At 42.6% G+C, this 23,126-nt stretch overlaps 1 protein-coding gene across 1 annotated transcript in view; it reads left to right on the top strand.

The window, feature by feature from the left end:
• Window positions 1-23,126, top strand: part of LOC139466644 (uncharacterized) — a 141,961-nt gene that overhangs the window by 39,958 nt on the left and 78,877 nt on the right. The window contains exons 29-47 of the mRNA XM_071248228.1: window positions 732-874; window positions 1,177-1,290; window positions 1,758-1,885; window positions 2,840-3,028; window positions 3,156-3,273; window positions 4,747-4,848; window positions 5,923-6,071; window positions 6,712-6,879; window positions 7,033-7,162; window positions 7,909-8,467; window positions 8,962-9,089; window positions 9,523-9,750; window positions 10,837-10,959; window positions 12,884-12,994; window positions 14,627-14,868; window positions 16,952-17,045; window positions 17,801-17,923; window positions 19,298-19,417; window positions 21,961-22,083. Of these exons, the coding sequence (XP_071104329.1) occupies window positions 732-874; window positions 1,177-1,290; window positions 1,758-1,885; window positions 2,840-3,028; window positions 3,156-3,273; window positions 4,747-4,848; window positions 5,923-6,071; window positions 6,712-6,879; window positions 7,033-7,162; window positions 7,909-8,467; window positions 8,962-9,089; window positions 9,523-9,750; window positions 10,837-10,959; window positions 12,884-12,994; window positions 14,627-14,868; window positions 16,952-17,045; window positions 17,801-17,923; window positions 19,298-19,417; window positions 21,961-22,083 (3,092 nt within the window). The remainder of the gene's footprint in view (window positions 1-731; window positions 875-1,176; window positions 1,291-1,757; window positions 1,886-2,839; window positions 3,029-3,155; window positions 3,274-4,746; window positions 4,849-5,922; window positions 6,072-6,711; window positions 6,880-7,032; window positions 7,163-7,908; window positions 8,468-8,961; window positions 9,090-9,522; window positions 9,751-10,836; window positions 10,960-12,883; window positions 12,995-14,626; window positions 14,869-16,951; window positions 17,046-17,800; window positions 17,924-19,297; window positions 19,418-21,960; window positions 22,084-23,126) is intronic.

Below are 23,126 nucleotides of genomic sequence, written 5' to 3' on the forward strand. Positions count from 1 at the left end.
AAACTCTCAAAGATCCTCAAACATTTGAATGCTATACTGTGACGTGAGCTACAGTATGTGTCATCAAGCTGTACATCTATTACTGTAGTTTTTGTTGTTGTACAACTCATGTACCGCCGATGGTTGTTTTAAACCGTTACTGTAGCATTATTGTTACAATGTAAACGTAGATCATAATGTAATCATGCATATATTTTAATGAAAACTGACGTTAGGTGTAGTTATATATGTATATAGTGTAGAACATATTTTATATAATTCTGTCAGCCGTCCAGATGCACTGCCGAGTAAACAATATTGCTCATAACTAAAGTCTCCATTGCTGGAGGCAGGCGCTCTCTTGCGCTCTCGTGCAAACTCAATACGTACAGGGGAGGTCGGGTAGCCTAGTGGTTTAAGCGTTCGCTCGTCACGCCGAAGACCCGGGTTCGATTCCCGATATGGGTACAATGTGTACCCCATCGTGATATTGCTGGAATGTTGCTGAAAGCGGGGTAAAACCATACTCACACACTCACTCACTCAATAAGTACAATTAAGTAAATTCACAAATGCCTTCAGAGTAGACTGATCAGTAAGAACGGAGTCTAAATAAACTTGCACGGTTCAGGAACCAACTCCCACAGATAAAGGCATGACATGTGCAACCATGTATATCATCTCTGTTAATGCTGCGCGGACGTCAGCGGGGATGCCGGACATGCTCACTTGTCAGCCCATGTTTGTTTCAGATTCACAATGAGTGTTGGCATCAAGCTGGCAACATGTTCTCCAAAAGTTAACCAGGTAATCCAGTGGTCGTCCACCAACACGGCCGTGACACTGAACACTGCGAATAGGACCCGGTACTTCGTCAACCCCTTTGACCTTCCAGGTGAGCTACAGAATAAACTCCATCGAGTTGTTTTTCTTGTTTTTACAAAAAGTCTTTAAAATGGGCGTCGATTAGTACCGTATTGCTTGTATCACGAGCATGACTTTTAGTTTTCTTAACATTATGACTTTAACTTAACAAACATGAACCAAATCGTGTTTCTGCTGGATGCTCAGAAAAATAGTGATTAGAGTTAAGTGTAAAAGATACACAAATCAAACCAAGGTCTCTTATAATTGTGAATATAAATTCACATAGAAGAAAATGGCCCTCGTTCAAGTCATCGTGATTTTGTGTTTCAGTGGGAGAAGTGACGTTCTATGTGACCGTGGAATCAGCTGATGACGCCGACGTCTCCGCCACAGCCTCCATCACACTAAACGTCGTGCAGTCTGATCTTGAAGCTCAAATCAAGGGTTGGTTTCTTCACTGTAGCCTAGTGTCCCGTCCCTTTTACGCATGGCGAGACGAGTTGCGTCCCCTTGGAGTCCCAGCAGACAATGAACGTGTGTTCACTTCCCGCTTCCCTGGACGTCAAACTGACGCGCCGTCACCGCAGAAATAGTGATCGAGGAGTCGATAAGACCAACTCACTAGCTCACTCACTCGCTCATGTTTGTGATAATCCCATGGGGATTAGGAAGATGAGACGGCCAGATGGTTACCCCGATTCACTGTTCTTATCAGACATTGAATCAAGGCCCATAGTCACTGACCTTATTATCGAATTAGCAGTGTGGGCTTTCGTAACGTAATATGAAAACCGGTATTTGTGGGTATCATGTTTGTAGAAGGTGAAAGGGCTGTATCACTGTTGTCTACGTCTGTACATCTACAATTTACGGTGTGCTGATGAACGAACCCGTTGTTCCTCTCCCTGCAGGCAGTAGGCGAAGGAGTGTTGGCACCTTCACTGACCGACTGGTGCTTGAGGGGGAAGCCAGTGACCCTGATGATCCGACCTCTGAAGAAGGGGAGATAACCCGGACATGGACATGTGTACTTTCAGAGGTAACATAAACAGGATACTTTTGACATGCCATTTCAGCAAAATTGAAAGAAGCCACGCCTATCGGACTCAGTATAATTAGGTAGGAGAACTTCTAAGGGACAAACCCGTAGCTAAACATTTCAGTTCAGTGGGACACTCTACTACAGACCTACATTAACAAATCATACAACAGCTGCAAACGGACCCTGAGTCAGACCAGAACATGGCCAAACGCCGATCCACTGAACTAAAATAGGTCATCGATCTCAAAACTATCCACCCGCAAGGCATGAACGACACGATCTAATCCTGGAGTCCCCCGACCCCTTCACTAAAATACTGGAAGATATTCAGTGATTGTCAAATTTAGCAATGGTTTTATGTTAATATAGCATCTGGGTATCCAGTGTCCCACCCATGTATTCATGATTATACCGTGGTCTTACCGACCTAGTGCATAGAGCGTCTGCCCAGAGATCGGAAAGTCGATTGTTCGATCCGCTGGCCCCGTCTCACCAAATACATGGTAAACAATGGTACTTGTTGTTTCCCTGCCTTGGCATTACTTGGGATAAAACAAGGGCTGGTCGACTCGGAGTCAGAATACTGTGTCTCAGAGATATATCGATGATACCTGTAGCATTGGGCTTCTGTGTTGTTGGCACTATAACACTGGCATTAGTACACACATACACACACAGACACACACACACAAAGACACAGAGACCCACAGACAGACACAGAAACATCAAAGACACCCCCTCCACACACACACACACACACACACACACACACACGCGCGCGCGCGTCACTATATTAGTGCAATAATCTTCCATGCGACATTAAACCCTATTTCCCCCCAACCCTGGGCGTGGTATGCTTATCGTGGTCATGGGGAAGGTATCTTGTTAATGCTAAGCACGCTGTACGTTAGTGACTACGTTATTCACATTATTTTGAACCTCTCACACAAGGAACCGAGCAGGCTGTGCAGTGGAATGTCAGGCCCAGTGGAGCAGGATTTACTCACTCTGAGCCCAGCAGCGTTCGCGACTGACGGCAAGTGCGTCTTCACCTACACGGCCTCAAAGGGCATCGGCGAGAGTCGGAGAACAGCCAGGCAGTCTGTCACAGTCGAGTTTATACAGGGCGACATCTGTGATGTAAGTATACAAGGATGATATTAGAAATAAGTATTCATTTTATATATCCAACTTGGGTTAAAGAGTTTCATTGAAAACAACGATCTTGTGTTATCAAGTGTACATGTGAGCCAATGTTCCACTTCAGGTAAAGATGATGACAGAAAAGACCCTGTATTCCGCATCAGAAGCCATACTAGTAGTTGCACGGTGTGAAACCACAGAACCTGTCGTCTTTCAGTGGTCCAGCTCAGCTGATGAGGATGGTGAGAATAGGCTGTTGATTGATTTACGATATATGATATATATCATATCACTATCAATGATATGCACGTTTTTTGCATTTGACGTAGAGAGTCATATCACGGTGGTGGGGGTGGGGGTGGGGAAGGGGGTGCTGGGTGGGGGGACTCGTATTACATCCCCCGCAGGCATGATATGGTTCGTCAATGCATTTTTAATGGGCGCTCGATAAGAAATTGGAGTTACGTCGCTTAGTGCGTCGTCTGCTCGGCTTGCGTCTCCATGACATTGTGTTCATTCACTTGCAAATAGATTCATTTTACAATGTGATGTTCTGGTATATGTTAAAAAGGGTATTATATGGCAGTTCACATCATACCCCACATCAACCCGAGATCTCCATATCAACCCGAGATCCCCATATCAACCCGAGATTCCCATAACAACCCGAGATCTCCATATCAACCCGAGATCCCCATATCAACCCGAGATTCACATAACAACCCGAGATCCCCATATCAACCCGAGATTCCCATAACAACCCGAGATCTCCATATCAACCCGAGATTCCCATAACAACCCGAGATCTCCATATCAACCCGAGATCCCCATATCAACCCGAGATTCACATAACAACCCGAGATCCCCATATCAACCCTAGATCCCCATCTCACCCCGAGATCCCCATATCAACCCGAGATCTCCATATCAACCCGAGATCCCAATAACAAACCGAGATCCCCATATCAACCCGAGAGCTCCCCATATCAACCCGAGATCCCCATATCAGCCCTCTGGCCTTCACCCAATGGGATATGATATGAAACTGCCATATAATTACTTATAAATATACATCATTGTACGCACTTACAGTTAAATACTATTTCCGTTGGTACAACTAACAGTCATCAATGCGTAGGTAGTTGTAGTTGACTCAAGTTTCACTTATTCAGTTTAATCGTCTTTCATTCCTTTGAAACTATCCGCTTTTCATGAATACTGTCATAACTTTCTTGGAGGTTTGGTAGCCTGATGGTTAAGGCTCTCGCTCGTCATTGCGAAGACCCTGGTTCGATTCTCAGCATGGTACATTTCTTGTGTCCCCCACCGCTGAAATATTGCTAAAACACACAGGATCGAACTCACTCACTGACTCGCAGCAAATCATGTTAACAGTCCTTGTTGAGAGAGAAGGATGGGGAAGGTGACGTCATGTGATGTGTGCATGGCTAGGGGTCTTCTGACATTACTTCATTTGGCTATCTGGACGCCTTCAGTGTTAGTCCCTTTCGAGGATTACACGGGGAGATTAACGGCCCTAAACATCTAAACAATTTGTTTGTTTGTTGTTTCACGCCGTATATAGAGTATGTAGCGTGGCTGTTCCCTGGATACATTGATAGGATCCCCAGTACATCTGAGGTTACTTTAAACTGGAGTTGTCGGCACAAAGTCTGGAGAGTATTCAGATATCACACGTTGTTTATTTGTTTCAGGTTTCGACTATATCGCGCTGAGTGCTGACACGGCCGTTATGAGTGGATCTGGTTTATCAGAAAATAACCAGTTTTACCAAAGCAGTTTGCTGATAAAGAAAGGTACATTTATCCTTACAACGTCTGTGTCTATATATTGTCTGTATACTCCCCAGGGAGATGACGTCTATATATTGTCTGTATACTCCCCAGGGAGATCACGTCTATATACTGTCTGTATACTCCCCAGGGAGATGACGTCTATATATTGTCTGTATACTCCCCAGGGAGATCACGTCTATATTGTCTGTATACTCCCCAGGGAGATCACGTCTATATATTGTCTGTATACTCCCCAGGGAGATCACGTCTATACATTGTCTGTATACTCCCCAGGGAGATCACGTCTATATATTGTCTGTATACTCCCCAGGGAGATCACGTCTATATATTGTCTGTATACTCCCCAGATAGATCAGGTAATAATTTGACGCAAAATTGTACATTGACCAGTGCAATGCTATGCCATTTCATTTTCTAAACCCTTTCTGTTTCCAAGAGCGATATCTTAAAGACTGACACACTAATTGCTACGTACCTGCATTGACTCTTATCACCAGTAATAGTGCAAATACCAAGATATAATATCTCTGCTTCATGCACAGAGTTAAAATATCATTAGTTCAATAAATGGCATGCGCTACACGGATATGGTTGAAATATATGAAAGTCTGTGTATGTATAGGGAATTTCTCCACGAGAAATAACATGTGTCACAAACGCGCATGTCAATAAACGAGATCCTTGGAGCCAGTTTCCCATGCAATCGTACATAAATGAATGTATCGCATCATGACGTTCATCTTCTTTAAACTACTGTAATATATCTCCAATTACGTTTTGATACTAACCCTTTGCCAATTCGTGAACAGTTCATGAATCAAACACGTTAATTTGATGTCACTGTTTAAGGTTGAATAATGTGTATACACACTCAAGTAGGTCAATTCCATGTAGTATGGGGCGGTGTGGTAGTCCAGTGGTTAAAGATTTCGCTCGTCACGCCAAAGACGCAGGTTCAATTCCCCATGTGAATACAATGTGTGAAATCAATTCCTGGTGTCTCCCGCCGCGATGTTGCTGGAAGTTTGCTAAAATCATTCCTTGTAGTGACGTGATGTGATGTGTTTGTTTTAGGGAGACTGAATCCTGGATCCACGTACCGAATTGTCGCCGACGTCATCTACCCTGACAAACAGGAGAGCGGGTCTGCTATCGACATTAATGTCAGTGCCGGTATTAGGAACTGCGAGCTGCTAGCAGCCGACTACACAGCATACAGCAGGGTAAGGTCCTACTCCAGTCTTGTCATTGTGTTTTCTTGTTTGTTTGTTCTTAGCAGCACTCGGCAATATTCCTACAATATGGCGGCGGACGTAATCGAATAATCGGTCTGGACCAGACAATTCAGTGATTGACATCATCGACCTATGTGGATGCAATTCGATTCAATGCATCAGCCACATAAGCGAGTCTGACTAACCGATCCATTTAGCGGGAGAGAGCTTCCTCATATTAACAATCACTGGTTTATCTAGTCGACTCGATTATTTACAGGCCGCTGAATATTGCTGAGTGTGGCGTTATGCAGGCAATAACAAACCAATATTACCATCTATGAATGCTCCCAGAGCCCTGTGGTTGTTAATCTGACTTAATAAGTCACGCTGTTGTCACACTTGTCACATAAGGTTCGGTGGTAATCCTGTAATGATGGCTACTGCAGTAATATCACACAATTGATTCACTCACTCACCGACGATATTTGCATGTGTCTTGGAAGGCAAGATTAGCCTGTACCGGAATAAGCTTGTATACGAAAAATGTATCTCCTATCAAGAACAAATGTCTAATTGTTTAGGTGTAAAAGTAGAAACCTGAAAAATCCCAAAACACATTCAGCAATATTTGATGTTTTCTCCCCAGATATTCCTTGACACTGAGAACTGCGAGAGTATTGAAGCTCTCACATACCAGTACTTCTACAACACGGGACCCGGCGACAGTGACTTGACGTTCATTAACAACGGCAAGAGAGTCGAGCTTCCTGGTCCCGTAGCAACCACTGGAAACGGAATCAACTTTGCAGTCAAGGTAATAAGTCAGACCTACCTTCACGCTTATGCACTGTAATACAATGAACGACATTTGATTGTACTTAATTATGGGAGGTGTTCAGGTTGCATAGGTGCCCGTTGGTCTCGACTGTGTCTTGTGTTAAAACCATCTTTCCTTCTTCCTTTCAAGGTGAGTGGCGTGGAAACGGGAGAGTGGGAGCTGTTCCACAAGACCGTGACTGTTCAGCCTGTGAGTGCAGAGGGCAAGGCAGCAGCCAAGCTGGACCTGGAGGAGGAGGTGCAGGACCAACTCAAAGCCGGTGAGACAGTCTACATGTATTTCAGTAAGAAATATTGTAACCGGTAGTGTACTCCACTCATATACCCCCTGAAAAATCGATCGGAAAACACCTTCGGTAACTTGCTTATCTCGCTTAATCGAGCTGAGCTGAAATGAACCGATGTTTATGTGAATGCGTTGGGTAAGGGAAGTTACTCGATGTTTGCGTTATCTGCTAGCTGTCGAAATGGCTGAATCAAAGCGTTTTATTCAGTAGATGTGATGTACACTGACGTCCTAGGGTACGAAGACTTACACATGGGGTCCATCACACCATATACCCCTCAAGATCGGTCGACAACTTGTCCTGATGTAAAACAAGACACCTCCGACGAAAATAATTTTGTTAATATCATCTTGCTAACGCCTCTTCTTTGCATTTGCATTTCCGTTCAAACAGTGTATCAGGGCTTTTAGTAATGAACCGTATTGACTTCATATATATTATGGTGGGTTGGCAGGCTCTGGGGTGTTTCGTCATGAGATCCTATATGTGTACAATATGTAGTAATGAGACCACTTTCTGGCGCCTGTAGGAATAACGGGTTATTGGTGCTAAGGAACTAAAAAGGTAGTCTTAATAGGTGACCTAAAGGTTCGAATAATCTGATTGGTTGCTAGCGTGGATCGTTGCTCATAATATCAAAAGAACACTTTTCGGTGGATATTTGGTACTCCGAGTATACTGCTTGTGAGTAAAACTGTCCTTTAAATGGTTTATTCCAGGATCGAAAGACGATGCCGCGTCACTGGCGGCGACAGTGTTGACAGGATTCACGTCTGAAGACACAGCAACCCGCCGAAGGAGGAGCGTTGAAACTGACCTCATCCAGGTGATCTTGGATGCTGCGGCTACCATCATCAGCACCAAGGACGAAGGCATTGACCTCGCAAGTGTACGCATGGTGCTGACTTCTCTCGACGCATTGCAGTATTCAGACCTGGCAGCTGGAGACAAGCAGAAGTTTGTTGAGTACATGGGGGGACTTGTTGAAATTTTAATTTCTGAAGATGAACGGTTGCCGAGTCAGCTACCCCAGAAGATGGCCGTGTTGGTGAGTGAGGCCAAGGCGGACGGTGTTGTTACTGAAGGTGCGATCAGTGCCCTTGGGAAAGCGTTAGAAATGGGGTTGAACAGCGGCCTAAATCTTGGCGATGAAGTGGTGAACACATTCCCTGACAAAGACGTGAAGACTGCCAAGGTATCTGCGAGTGTGGCCGTTATCTCGGGAAAAGACGGAACCAATGACGTGAAGCTGATGCCCGGCCAGTCCTTCACTACAAGGTACCCTCCACAGTCATGTCATTAAAATTCTAAACAGAAACATGTGTCACAGTGGAGGTCAGTGATGATGTAATCCTCACGACTATTACATGACTAGTAATAAGGTGTGAGTGAGTGAGTGAGTGAGTTGTATTTTACGTCGCTTTTGGCAATATTCCAACAATATCACGACGGGGAACATCATAAATCAGCGTTAGAAATTGCCACTAATCGTTTAGTCCTGGCCAAACTGCCCCCAAAATAAGGTATCATAAAAACCAGCAGAAAAAGGGTTTTGTTATTTGTTATCATTATAAGGACTAGCGGACGAAAACTGTTTCTACAGCTGTAATGAGCTTCACACTTTGTATCCATTTAGGGAATCGAACATGAGGGGTGAACGCTTTAACCACAAGGCCCCTTCGCCCTAGTTTCAAACGTCTAAAACATATATCACTTGTTGCTTTTCTCGTACCCTCATGCCTCAATAACACTGTATTATTTCCGTATGAAAGGTTTCCTGGTAGCGTCACGCTAAAGCTGGTAACTTATGCTGAGGAAGTGGACAATCTTTCCCCTGGGGATATGGCGGACAAAAGGACAAGCAGCATCTTCTCGGTGTCAGTGTACGACAGCACCACGGGTATGGTCACATAGGTGCAGCTGTCTCAATGTTGAATCAATGTATATGTTCTTCGTGATGAGCAATAATACAAACCTCTGAGGCAAGAATCCGTCAAAACTGAATACACTGAATTAAACGTATGATGGGTAGGCTTTTCGGGCAGGATAAAGGATAGATACGGTATCCGTTGACGTCATCTACTAATCAGCTCAAATAATGAAAATATTCATTTGGAAGTCAGTATCTTTAGGGCGAAGTGCTTTTTGCGAACATTCCTGGAAAAAAATCATTTTTTACCGTTTGTGAGAGATGTGAATACTGGTTCGAATTTCAGAATGTGGCATCAAGGGGTTATCACGTTTGTTTTTTAAGATATGACATATCTTGTTTTTGGAAAAAACTTTATATCCACTATGCACATTGTATATTTTGTGAAACATTTCTGTTACAGGTGTGGAGGACAGCATATCCAGCTTGACTGAAGAGGCAGTCATCTGTCTACCAAAGACGCAGAACCTCCCAGGATATGAGATCACGCCCATGTATTATGACCACACCACTAACCAATGGGAGACAACTGGGGTGACGCTCATGGCGACACTACCCCCAGTGTGTGAACTGGACATGATTGCTATAAAGACGTCCCATTTCACGGAGTTCTCAACGTTTGCAACTGAAGGTAAGCCAGTGTTGCAGCAACCTTGGATGAAACATCCTCTCAAGGCAAGGGAGTTAACTGACTGTAAAAGTTCAGTTTCCACCCTTGCCGAACTAGGCTGGAATTATTGAGGGTTATGAATGGTCATTAGGAGGGACATAGAAGGGACATAACTCGTTATAGCCACTGGTGGCGCTACGATTCAGACCAGATATTCCAGCCTAGTTCGGGAAGGACTGGACTTCTACAGTCAGTTAACTCCCCTGCCTTGCCTCGGGAAGATGTGATTGAAACTACCCTTAACTGATACGTGACCCCGCGGCCATTGTCTAACCGAAATCTGTAGGTAATAGGTTGGTCAGGATGTCTTTGCACTATGAATACTCTTAAAAAAAGGGAAAAAACCCGATTAATTCAAATTACGAACGAATCGTGTTGTCTTTAACTTCTTTTGAGTAGTATATATCAACTAGGAGGTGTACCGAAGGTGTGGTACATTCAGAGGAATTTAACATTAATCACTCTGTCCATCTGTCTGTGCCCTTCTTCATAATTCAACATGAAGTGTTTGATCAGCCATGCAGTCCATTTTAAATCTTAACAAGAACTTGTGATGTAATAAGCATGCATATGATGAGTTAGTAACCATTAAACATTTTGGAATATGTTTGGGAAATAGTTTGGGATTGAATGAACCACTATTATGCAGGGACATATTTGTTTAAGTGATATGAAATGAATACCTTGAAATTGTAAGGACCTAATCTTTTATATTGGGGGAGTGTGTTTATATGCGTATACGTGTGCGTGTGTGTGTGCGTGTGTGTGTGTGTGTGTGCGTGCGTGCGTGCGTTCGAGTATGCAGCAGGGCATGGGTTCATCCCACATGTGACATTCTTACCATGTCAGCTTGCTGAAGATGTTAACCTCTGCATCATGTGTCCGACCTCGGTTCGGAAGGTCCGTGTTTTGCACTCGGAACTATTATGTCCGCTTCAGGCAGGTGTGTGGATGTTGTTCTGTGTACGTGTGTGTAACACTATGCTTGTACCCAGGATTCCCGTCACCGTGTATAGTCTGTATTATAACGACTCCTGCGTGTTTCAGATATCAACGAGTGCATCACCGGCGCACATACCTGTGGTGATTACGTTTGCACCAACACCGATGGGAGCTTCAGCTGCTCATGCGGACCCGGCTTCACAGGCACATACCCCTCGTGTACAGCTTGTACGTGCAACAGTTAGAATGTAGAATTATAATAATGATTTGTTGACGGGCGCACCTGCATGGGCGTATCTGGAGTTATCTACCTTACGCCGTCTACCTTTAGATGAGTCAGGACAGCTCGACATGTGGTCGTTGAGGTAGCCTAATGGCTAGAACGTTGGCTCTTCCCGTCAATTGACCGGGTTCTATTCTCTTTATGGTTACATCGTATGAAGTCCATTCTTTGTGGCCACGTCGTGATCCGGATTGTATAACGATAAAAGTTGCATAAAATCCAACTCACTCATTCATCACCTTTTTCTTTACCCGAATAGCAAATTTCAACTTCCGAAACTTGTATTTGAGTCTTCACGCCTGGGCCCTGTATGTGGCTCTTCCAGGTCATCCTGGAAATAACATCATACAAGCAGGACTTTCCTGCTAACGAAAGACCCCAACCGACATCGACGTCAGATCAGTTCTATGCACATGCGTTATCGAAAGCGATCGCGTGGGGGAGGTGTCAGTTATTAAGTGAAATTCTTTGCCTTTAGGAAGTTTTCTCTCGATCATTCCTGTTTGTGGTAAAGCATACAACTTAAAACAAGTCAAGGAATGCCCACCATTAGAAAACCTGATTGTTGCAATACAAACCAGACAGATTAATTGTAGTGATATGACTAACGATTCCGGGGTGGAATAGGTCTTCAGCAACCCATCCTTGCCGTAAAAGGCGACTATGCTTGTCGTAAGAGGCGACTAACGGAATCGGGTGGTCAGGCGCGCTGACTTGGTTGATGCATGTCATCGATCCCAATTGCGTGGATCGATGCTCATGATATTAATCACTGGATTGTCCAGACTCGATTATTTTACAGACCGCCGTCATAGAGCTGGAATATTGCTGAGTGCGGCGTTAAACAACAAACAAACAAACAAACAAACGATATGACTAACCGGATGTTCTTTAACTTCTGTTGAGTAGTATACAGTGATACAATAACATAGCAACACTCAGTTCATTCGGAAACTCTGCCTCTTGGAACATTACCGATATGAACAATGACTCGTTTATTGTGACGCCTTCACTTCGAAAGGGCGTCATGATATACGTACAGTTCAGATTTATAAGATTTCTCTTTTCTAAATTTTTCATTTTTGTGGGAAGCATACTCTTTTCGATACTTACAAGCTGGTTCAGACAGGACGGGTGGTCGGGTAGCCTAGTGGTTAAAGCGTTCGCTCGTCACGCCGGGTTCGATTCCCGACATGGGTACAATGTGTGAAGCCCATCTCTGGTGTCCCCCACCGTGATATTGCTGGAATATTGCCAAAAGCGGGGTAAAACCATACTGACTGACTCTGACAGGAAGACGCATAGATGTCTATATACGATGTGCAGCATCATTGCGCATCATACATGATGGTATTACAACATTCATAAATTGGCTTTAGAAACTTGAGTTATAAACATCACGTTCTATTTAGACAAAGGAGAGGTGGGTTGTATATTTAATGTGTAAAAGGTGATGAACCTTACACAATAGTCATTCTTCTTCAAAATTTATGTTTGTTTATTTATTTATATATTTTTTTGTGTAACGCCGCACTCAGCAATATTCCAGAATATCACGGCAGTCTGTAAATATTCGAGTCGGGGCCAGACATTCCAGTGATTGATATCATGAGCATCGATCTTGGCAATTTTGATACAATGACGTGAATCAACCAAATAGTCGAGCCTGACCACCCGATCCTGTTGTTGAAGACCAACTCTAACCCGTATCTTCACGGGTTCCACATTAATGAATCATAACAGACAACGCAGTAGCGGAAGTAAACCATGTTAGTATGTTTCCTGTTGAGACGCCTGTGGCAACATCAACAACAACACCGCAGTCTTTTTAAATTATGATTATAATTTTTTTTATTGATTTATTTTCAGCCGGCCCCAGATGTAGCCCCGACCCCTGCAATGGCGGCACCTGTGCAGAATCTCCAGACGACGTGTGCAGCAACTGCCCGGCGAAACAGTTCGGGACGTACTGTGAATATAGTGAGTTGTTTATAGCATTCACTTCAATAAACCGTTTTTATCTCCTAAGTGCCAGTGTATACAATAGATCGGAATAATGCACCTATGACACAATGATGTGTTGCGTCAATGTCGTGTATTGGGTTACACTGCAGTCATGTATGAGCGCACAAAGCAGCACTCGGGACTAGTCTAACGTCTCACGGTCCTTCCCCAGCAATCTATTATCTACAGGTTACACACAACCAACTGTTTTCCCATACACTTCTATAGTAACGTTATATTTAAAAAAATAACTAAGCATTCAACAGCTATATCCAATACATATGTGCACAGTCTGGCCTTAAAGCAGCAATACAACCAAAAACTGACCAGCTTAGCTCCTTTTCCGAGCACAGGAAGCTAAAGACACCACCACCAGTTCTGCACCAAATGTCACTTTGAACACAATGCCATTTTAGAATGTGGTCAAATGCCTCGGTGACTGAGTGGATGAGATCGCTGACTTTGTGTGCTGTTGGTTAGGTGCCTGACGATGGCAGTGTGGGTTCGAATCCCGGATGGGACTCAACCCAAAATTGTATTAGAATCTGTACTTTGCTAAGAATGTGTTATCCCAAATATAACATGTGTTACAAATGTCACTTGCTTGTAAAATATATGTGGTCATATTCAGCATAGGTCACCATCTTAAAAACGACAGCACTAAATATAGAAAAAAACATTGTCAGTTTTAATTGAAAAACATAAGCTATAGACCAAATAAATATGATCACATTTTATTAATCAGACATAAGTAAACATTATTGGAAAAACTGACGAAAACATCCCCTTACGTTCTCAAAAGACCGAAACTCAAATACCAGAAACGTGATACAGACATGCAGTATGTAATACGTTACAGAGTACAGTGCTCAATATACAGTAATATGAAGATTAGGGGAGATGTAGTAGCCTAGTGGTTCGAGCGTTTGATCGTCACGCCGTAGACCGGGTTCGATTACTCATCATGTGTGCAGCCCATTTCCGGTGTCTTCCGTCGTAATAGTGCTTGAATATTGCTAAAAGCGGCGTAAAACTGTACTCACTCCCTCACCAATATGAAGATACAAGTAATGTTTTGAGACATCACCGTGCAGAATACAAAAATAACACCAGAAATAGAGGAATATAGAAACACAGATACTACTTGAGATGACCACCTAATCCCCAATTGTTTTGGTATAAAGCACGCCAGACCTATCTGTTAAACAATAGTCAACAAAAGTGGGAAGATCCGCTTTTGTGGTCTGCTCCTTTTCCACAGATATTAACACCACAATGTCTGTATATACGTGAACTGAATGAGCCTATAGAACAGAAGGGTAGCATCGTTGTCGATGGCACTAAAGCACCACAATTCCCTGTACAAATTTAGTTCCTTCACTGAGCATTGATCAGCTGTTGCGATATCCATTTCGCCTCGATGTCATCCTTGTCCTGTGTGGAGCGCTGGGGTAGCCTTGTGGTTAAAGCATTGGCTCATCACGCCGAAGACCCGGGTTCGATTCTCCACATGGGTACAATCCTTTACCAAATAAGTGACATAATTCTGCACGATTTGTTTATATGCTTCATGTATATGCACATTCATAATTATAACTTATTTTATAGACAAGGGGACATTCCAGTTCGAATCGGAAACGTACAGTGTTGATGAGAACGCTGGCACAGTCACTGTCAAGGTCACCCGGACCGGAGGCCATGATGGCAGCGCTAGCCTTGTCCTCAGCCTGCCGCAATTGGGCGATACTGCATCACCTGTTATTGACTACGAAAACATACATGGAAACACATTGGATTTCATAAACGGGGAAACTTCCAAATCATTTACAATAGGAATTGTCGACGATTCGGTAAGGACGTATTGTAGCATATCTATTCCATTGATGTCTCTCAGGGACTTGTCATTCGTTATGGGGGTTGGTGAATATGTGAGTGTGTTGTGGGGGCTGTGGTGTCGAGTGAGATTGCACTTAGGACTTTATAATATTTTTTAAACTTTAAACATATTTTCACCAAATATATAAACATTTTATTTTAAAAAGTTGAACTCCTTATAGTTGTGATACATTTTGGCGACCCCCAACTTTCGCTGTGTCAATTTTTATCACCCCATCCAACTCTTTGTCTCAACGGCGCTCCTCCCTATAATAAATGACCACTCCCTTAGAACATGTACATTGCTTGTACACTGCCATATTTCGAGTCTGCTGGAAATTTTTGTATTCAAATGATAATTTCTCCGAAGGTTTAAGCGAAACCCTTATTAAAGAAATTGATATGACACTGTTATTAATCGGATGTCGGGTACTGTCATGATTTGATGAAGATAACCCTCACCTTCAACAGACGTAGAGTGAGCTCCTGTGCTTATGGACAGACAAACACTTCAACACATTGCATCCTGTGATAATGCAAGTCGGGCCAACTTTTGACGCATGCATCTTGTCGGACGTGACTTGTACGAAATAAGACATGCCCTATTTTCATATATCAATATCACGTGAAACGTGAAACGTAGAATAAACCTGAAACCAACTTTATGTTCGGACATTTACGTCGGTCTAATTGAAACGGCAGGCTGTGACTGTACAGTGTTGGCCCAGATAAAGTGTACGTTGCCATAATACGTTTCTAAACAGCATCCATCACTCACATAAATAAAGCGACAAAACCCTTTCCATTTCCAATAGAAATATCTACATAAAGCAGAGTCGAGTGTACAAGTCCGACTTATTTATATCACATGTCTACCATAAAACGTTTAGAAAACATTACTGAGGCCTAGCATGTTGTAACCTTGATCAAACAACTTCTGAGCAAGAGTTGTATGAAGCTCTTTGAAATCATAGAGCTGCTGGAATATTGCTCGACAGGAAGGGAAAGTTGACTATTAGAAAGTTTAAGTCATCCCTCTTTTCATGCAGTCTTGTGGAGAGTGTTTTGTCACTCTGAATCTTTATGCATAGATCTAAATATGAAACAGATGAGGCAGTCTCACTGGTCTCCTTTATTTCAAGTTCAGGTGGGTAAATCAGTGGAAGGGAACTGGCTTTTTGTTCTTGGGCGATATCAGATCATCGATGTACCTGAAGCTTAACTTCTTGGCCAAATGACCTCGTTTTGACTTTGCCAATCCGAACAGAACAGATTCATATCATAAAAGAAACAGATCCGCAAGAAGGGGAGCACAACTGATGCCCATGGGGATGCCTACTTTTTTCCCTAAATGTTTTACCTCCAAATTTTACGTAGATGTTATCAATGAGGAAGCCCAGCCTTTCACATATTGTTGTCTCGGTAAACTTCAGATGGCATTTGCTTTCATTTTTCCCAAATTGTCCTAAACCTCAGAATATAGATACGTAACTGTATCTGTGTTCACCACGTTTTGTAACAAAAGCCCCATGGATCAAGGAATTTTTTTCCTTTAGTTTGTCATGTGGGATAGTGGGGTAAAGTTGAAAAATCAAATGTTTTGACAGAATAGAATTGGTTCTTTTCTGAGATTGCAATATTCAATTCTAATATATGCTCTTATGTCGTTCAGATATAAGGCATTATTTTGTTCGCTTACAGTGTATATAAAGCTGTCAAATATAACTTTTCGTAGCACGGCACTTTATCGATGTAAGATACAAATGTGTCTACAACTTAGGTAGCCTTGTGGTTAAAGCGTTCGCTTGTCACGCCGAAGACCCGGGTTAAATTCTGGACATGGGTACAATGAGTGAAGCCCATTTCTAGTTTCCCCCGCCGAGATATTGCTGAAATACTTGTAAAAGCGGCGTAAAACCATACCATACCAAACCGAAAGGATGTTTGGTTTGAGAAAAGTGTAATAATTGTTATTCGAATTGTCAAAGAAAATTCTCCACAAGAAAAGGTTACAGTTACCATGCCTTTACCATAAATTAATGTATTTCTGTTCATTAGTTTGTGAGAGAAGATCAGATCTTTGGTGTCACCTTCAGTTTGGGAAGTGAACAGTCAGGTTCAACCACGGTAACCATCGTGGATGACGACGAAGGTAAACCTTATCCAATATACATAACAGTGAGTGAGTGAGTGAGTGAGTGAGTGAGTGAGTGAGTGAGTGAGTTGGGTTTAACGTCGCTTTTAACCGTATTCCAGTTATGTAGCGGCGTATCAACTTAATGTGGGAGGAATGTGCACGGATATGGGCTGACAAACCTAGAAACATAATCAGGACGAACCAGGATTCGAACCCAAAATCATAGGTTTCTGGCGTGCATAGGGACGCAACTCTGCACAGCGAATCGCGGCGCCTTAGACGACTGGGCCACCCGCGCCCCCGTCTAACATAACACTGGTCACTTGCGAGGAGGAAATGAATTACTAAAATATAATAAAACCATATATAATAAGATATTTCAAAGCATCGTTGACATGTAGTATGGCTCACTTAAGGGTTCAATATTTAGCATGTTTATATATGCACTTAGTGTGTGAATGCAGATCACCATAGATTATGTTAATGGACATATTAATTTTTCATTTATGATACAAGTATAGCTATAATAGAATTATCTAGGCAGCTGTATACTTTACTGATCAAAGAAGTTTTAGATCATAACATATTGTTATACGTGAAATATGAAACTGCTTGTTTTCAGTTCAAAATATATCTTAAAAATATTCATGATCCCCAATTGTTTTGTTCAGTATGTACTTTTTACTGTTTTAAAGCAAAGTTTGAACACAATTGAATAAACTTCCACTTTATATCATGCTATATTATTAACACTGCTTATGTTATTTCAGAGACGAACGAATGCTTATCAAATCCCTGTGCTGTTGGTGAGCGATGTGTTGATACGACTTCATTTTACTCTTGCGAATGTCCTCCTGGATGGACTAGAGACAGCTCATCCGTTTGTCAATTTGGTAAGGCATCTTAACAAGCACATATTTTTAACTTGTATATGACATAGCCCTTAGATTGATTAAACACGTGTCAGACAGACACACAGAAAAAGGATAAGAGATTTCTACATCTACATATTTTGTATTTGCCTTCACATCGTCAGGGTAAGATGAGAACGGAGCTGACTTCATAATTTCAAAGGAACGCTGATATACTTGCAGTTCACTTATCATTCATAATGGTTGTCAAATAGGAAACAGTACCACAGATGTTCTTGAGCTGACGGTCGTGCCAGTAACAGATATTCGTAGATTGCTGTATATTCTTCCATGACATTGAAGGATGATCTAATTTGATTGGTTACTGTTACTAAATTTGAACCCGTGAAGATCCGGGTTAGTATCGGTTTTCAGCAATCACTGTTTGTCAGGTGGTCAGACTCGCTGACTTTTTTGATGCATGTCATCTATCCCAATTGCGAAGATAGATGCTCATGATCAGATAATCAACCGCTGTCATATAGTTTCATATTGTGGCCTTAACCAACAAACAAACAAATCTAACCGTAAGTGGTTAATGTGATTTAAGGGCCGCGTTACATCGCGTAGGAATAATATGCACCCATTTGTTGTGTCATCTCCAGTCACGATTTAGTCTCTCACAAAAAAACACAAACGACACTTTCTCTGAATGTACTCACATGTTTGTTTCATCGGGCATAAGTGACATGCCAACTGCCCCAATCAATACATCACTCATCACAATGTTATATCAGTAACCTACACTCACGCGATGCAGAATACTTACACTAACAAACCAATCACTACATCACTCTTTCCAATGTTATAACAGTAACCTGCACTCACGCGATGCAGAATACTTACACTAACAATCCAATCAATGATGATGTTAATAACATTTAGCGGTGTTTAATCAATCATAAAGCAACTCAAAATTTAAAACATTAAGTTTATCTCCGAATTATATCTCTTATATTTATATATGCATTTATGCATGGATTTTCAATTATTACTGCTTCATTACAGTGAGCTCTGTTGCGAAACTGAACTGAACTGACAATACTAGTACTACTAAAAGTCTTCTTTTTATGGTTAACCTCTATTCCCGATGTAGTTATAATTCTAATATTTTAGTAGTGACAGGGTTATGATATATATTTACCTCATGAAAAGTCAAGAGAAAGGAGGATGAATATGAATACACGTATTCCCAACAACGCCAAAGAAGGCATTAGTTCGTGGTGGGAAGCCATTCTGAAAACACCTGTGGGTAACAGAATTATTCGTTCTGTGAACAGCATTTAACGATATTTATTCTACATTTGCATTTGACAATTGGTTGGTATGATTACAAGGTTTGCTTTCTGTGTACAGACCCAACCATAGACAGATGCAACCCTAACCCCTGCAACGAGGGTTCGTGCTTCCTGAACGGCCCCGAGGCTGTGACTTGCCAGTGCCCTACTGAATGGTCCGGGGACTATTGTGACCAAGGTAATACGTTTATTCCAGTGGGTAAAAGATTGCCAGGAACTGGTGCGGCCTATTGTATGAAGGATGGACCAGGTGCTATTGTGACCAAGGTAATACGTTTATTCCAGTGGGTAAAGGATTTCCTGGAACTGGTGCGGCCTATTGTATGAAGGATGGACCGGGGCCTATTGTGACCAAGGGAATACGCTTATTCAAATGGGTAAAGCATTGCCAGTAACTTGTGTTGCCTATTGTATGAAGGATGGACCAGGTGCTATTGTTGCCCAGGTAATACGTTTATTCTAGTGGGTAAAGCATTGGCAGGAAGTGGTGTTGCCTATTATATGTAGGATGGACCGGGGCCTATTGTGACCAAAGTAATACGCTTATTCTAGTGGGTAAAGAATTGCCAGGAACTGGTCAGCCTATTGTATGAAGGATGGACCAGGTGCTATTGTGACCAACGTAATACGCTTATTCTAGTGGGTAAAGCATTGCCAGGAACTGGTCAGCCTATTGTATGAAGGGTGGACCACGTGCTATTGTGACCAAGGGAAAACGCTTATTCTAGTGGGTAAAGCATTGCCAGGAACTGGTGTTGCCTATTGTATGAAGGATGGACCAGGTGCCATTGTTACCAAGGTAATACGCTTATTCTAGTGAGTAAAGGATTGCCAGGAACTGGTGTTGCCTATTGTATGAAGAATGGACCAGGTGCTATTATGATTAAGGTAATACGCTTATTCCAGTGGGTAAAGGATTGCCAGGAACTGGTGTTGCCTATTGTATGAAGGATGGACCAGGTGCTATTGTTGCCAAGGTAATATGCTTATTCTAGTAGGTAAAGGATTGCCAGGAACTGGTGTTGCCTATTGTATGAAGGATGGACCAGGTGCTATTGTTGCCAAGGTAATACGCTTATTCCAGTGGGTAAAGGATTGCAAGGAACTGGTGTTGCCTATTGTATGAAGGATGGGCCGGGGCCTATTGTTGCCAAGGTAATACGCTTATTCTAGTGGGGTAAAGGATTGCCAGGAAGTGGTGTTGCCTACTATATGTAGGATGGACCGGGGCCTATTGTGACCAAAGTAATACGCTTATTCTAGTGGGTAAAGCATTGCCAGGAACTGGTCAGCCTATTGTATGAAGAATGGACCAGGTGCTGTTGTGACCAAGGTAATACGCTTATTCTAGTGGGTAAAGCATTGCCAGGAACTGGTGTTGCCTATTATATGTAGGATAGACCGGGGCCTATTGTGACCAAGGGAATACGCTTATTCAAATGGGTAAAGCATTGCCAGGAACTGGTGTTGCCTATTGTATGAAGGATGGACCAGGTGATATTGTGACCAAGGTAATACGCTTATTCTAGTGGGTAAAGCATTGCCAGGAACTGGTCAGCCTATTGTTTGAAGGGTGGACCACGTGCTATTGTGACCAAGGGAAAACGCTTATTCTAGTGGGTAAAGGATTGCCAGGAACTGGTGTTGCCTATTGTATGAAGGATGGGCCGGGGCCTATTGTTGCCCAGGTAATACGCTTATTCTAGTGGGGTAAAGGATTGCCAGGAACTGGTGTTGCCTATTATATGTAGGATGGACCGGGGCCTATTGTGACCAAAGTAATACGCTTATTCTAGTGGGTAAAGCATTGCCAGGAACTGGTCAGCCTATTGTATGAAGAATGGACCAGGTGCTGTTGTGACCAAAGTAATACGCTTATTCTAGTGGGTAAAGCATTGCCAGGAACTGGTGTTGCCTATTATATGTAGGATAGACCGGGGCCTATTGTGACCAAGGGAATACGCTTATTCAAATGGGTAAAGCATTGCCAGGAACTGGTCAGCCTATTGTATGAAGGGTGGACCAGGTGCTATTGTGACCAAGGTAATACGCTTATTCTAGTGGGTAAAGCATTGCCAGGAACTGGTCAGCCTATTGTTTGAAGGGTGGACCACGTGCTATTGTGACCAAGGGAAAACGCTTATTCTAGTGGGTAAAGGATTGCCAGGAACTGGTGTTGCCTATTGTATGAAGAATGGACCAGGTGCTATTATGATTAAGGTAATACGCTTGTTCCAGTCGGTAAAGGATTGCCAGGAACTGGTGTTGCCTATTGTATGAAGGATGGACCAGGTGCTATTGTTGCCAAGGTAATACGCTTATTCCAGTGGGTAAAGGATTGCCAGGAACTGGTGTTGCCTATTGTATGAAGGATGGACCAGGTGCTATTGTTGCCAAGGTAATACGCTTATTCCAGTGGGTAAAGGATTGCCAGGATATGGTGTTGCCAAGGTAATACAGTTATCACGGTTTGCGAAGGAAGCAACCTACTGACCTACTGTGACCAAGGAAGTCTGGTTATCTTAATGAGTTATATGTATGGTAAAGATACGATCTATTGCGACTATGGTAATACAGTTTGCTCATTGTGTGAGGCATGGGCCATGATCTATTGTTATCAAGGTTTGTTTGTTTGTGTGATTGTTAGTTGTTTAACGCCGCACTCAGCAATATACCATCTGCATGACGGCGGTCTGGTAAACTATTCACATTCTCTTGTAGATGTCAACGAATGTACGGCAGGTACGGATAATTGCCATGCAGATGCACAGTGCACAAACACCGCCGGATCATTCAGCTGCCAGTGTCAAGCAGGTGATGTGGGCGACGGAATCGTGTGTGTTGGTACGTGAAACACGGATTATCTCAATGAATACCAATGGTGATACTTCATATTCCTGTCCGCGATATCTAATTGTTGATAATCACATGACCCAGGACACGCTATTTTGGCAAATCGACTCTATTCTGTAACATAGCACTTGACCCCATTCTTCGTCATTAACCAGATAGAGGTCTGGGAATGTAGACGCCATATGTTTATCAAGATGTCACCATGAACTATGAAACTGTGGGTACATATCTAGATCCCTATGTGATACCTTTGATAGTAGCTATTTTGCCGCATCGTTTGTCACGTGATCACTGTCTGAAGCGGACTCTTCAGTAATGAGCCGGAGTATTAACCTGACCAATCTTGGTTACTGGCGCAACTTTAGAAATAAATAAATGGTCGTTGAATACCGAGTGGTAATTAGAATGAATCAGTTTAGTTCCCAGGAAAGAGTACAATATCTCACGAATAAGAGATGTGTTCTGAAAACGATTCCGACTATCCCATAATGATGTGTTGATGAATCAGTGTCAATCAGTCATGGCACCAGGTGTTCGCGTATCCTGCCCCCCCGGTGTCAAGGCAAATATTCACCTGACCAAAAACGAGATCATATGGAACAAGTCAAACTAGGAAATTGCATCGGATGTCATTTTGGTCAGTTTTGGAACTAATCTCAACATGTTTGCAATAAATGTTCTCGAGAACTTTACTGAGTTATTGATTGCTTGAACCCTTTCTACCTGACGCTCTTTGAAAAATTGGCAGAAAGAGCATGGTCGATTTCCCCCAAAAGGCTAGAGCTGCTGGAATATTGCTAGCCATGAAGGAAATTTTGATTATTGGAAAGTTGAAGTCAACTCTCTTGTCATATAGTTTGATTAGTTTGATGTCGCTAAATGCAGTAATCCTGCATTAGTTCTACTATTTACCACTCTAAATTAAACTGTAAGCAATACAATGTGGAAACTAACTAACCAGTGATCAATTCCAAAGTATCTGGAGAACCAGGACCAGAAGCAACACTATTACATGGTCCTGGCACACTGACATT

The sequence above is a fragment of the Haliotis cracherodii genome, unplaced genomic scaffold (genome assembly GCF_022045235.1).
Source record: "Haliotis cracherodii isolate W230 unplaced genomic scaffold, xgHalCrac1.p SCAF_19, whole genome shotgun sequence".
Lineage (NCBI taxonomy): Eukaryota > Metazoa > Mollusca > Gastropoda > Lepetellida > Haliotidae > Haliotis > Haliotis cracherodii.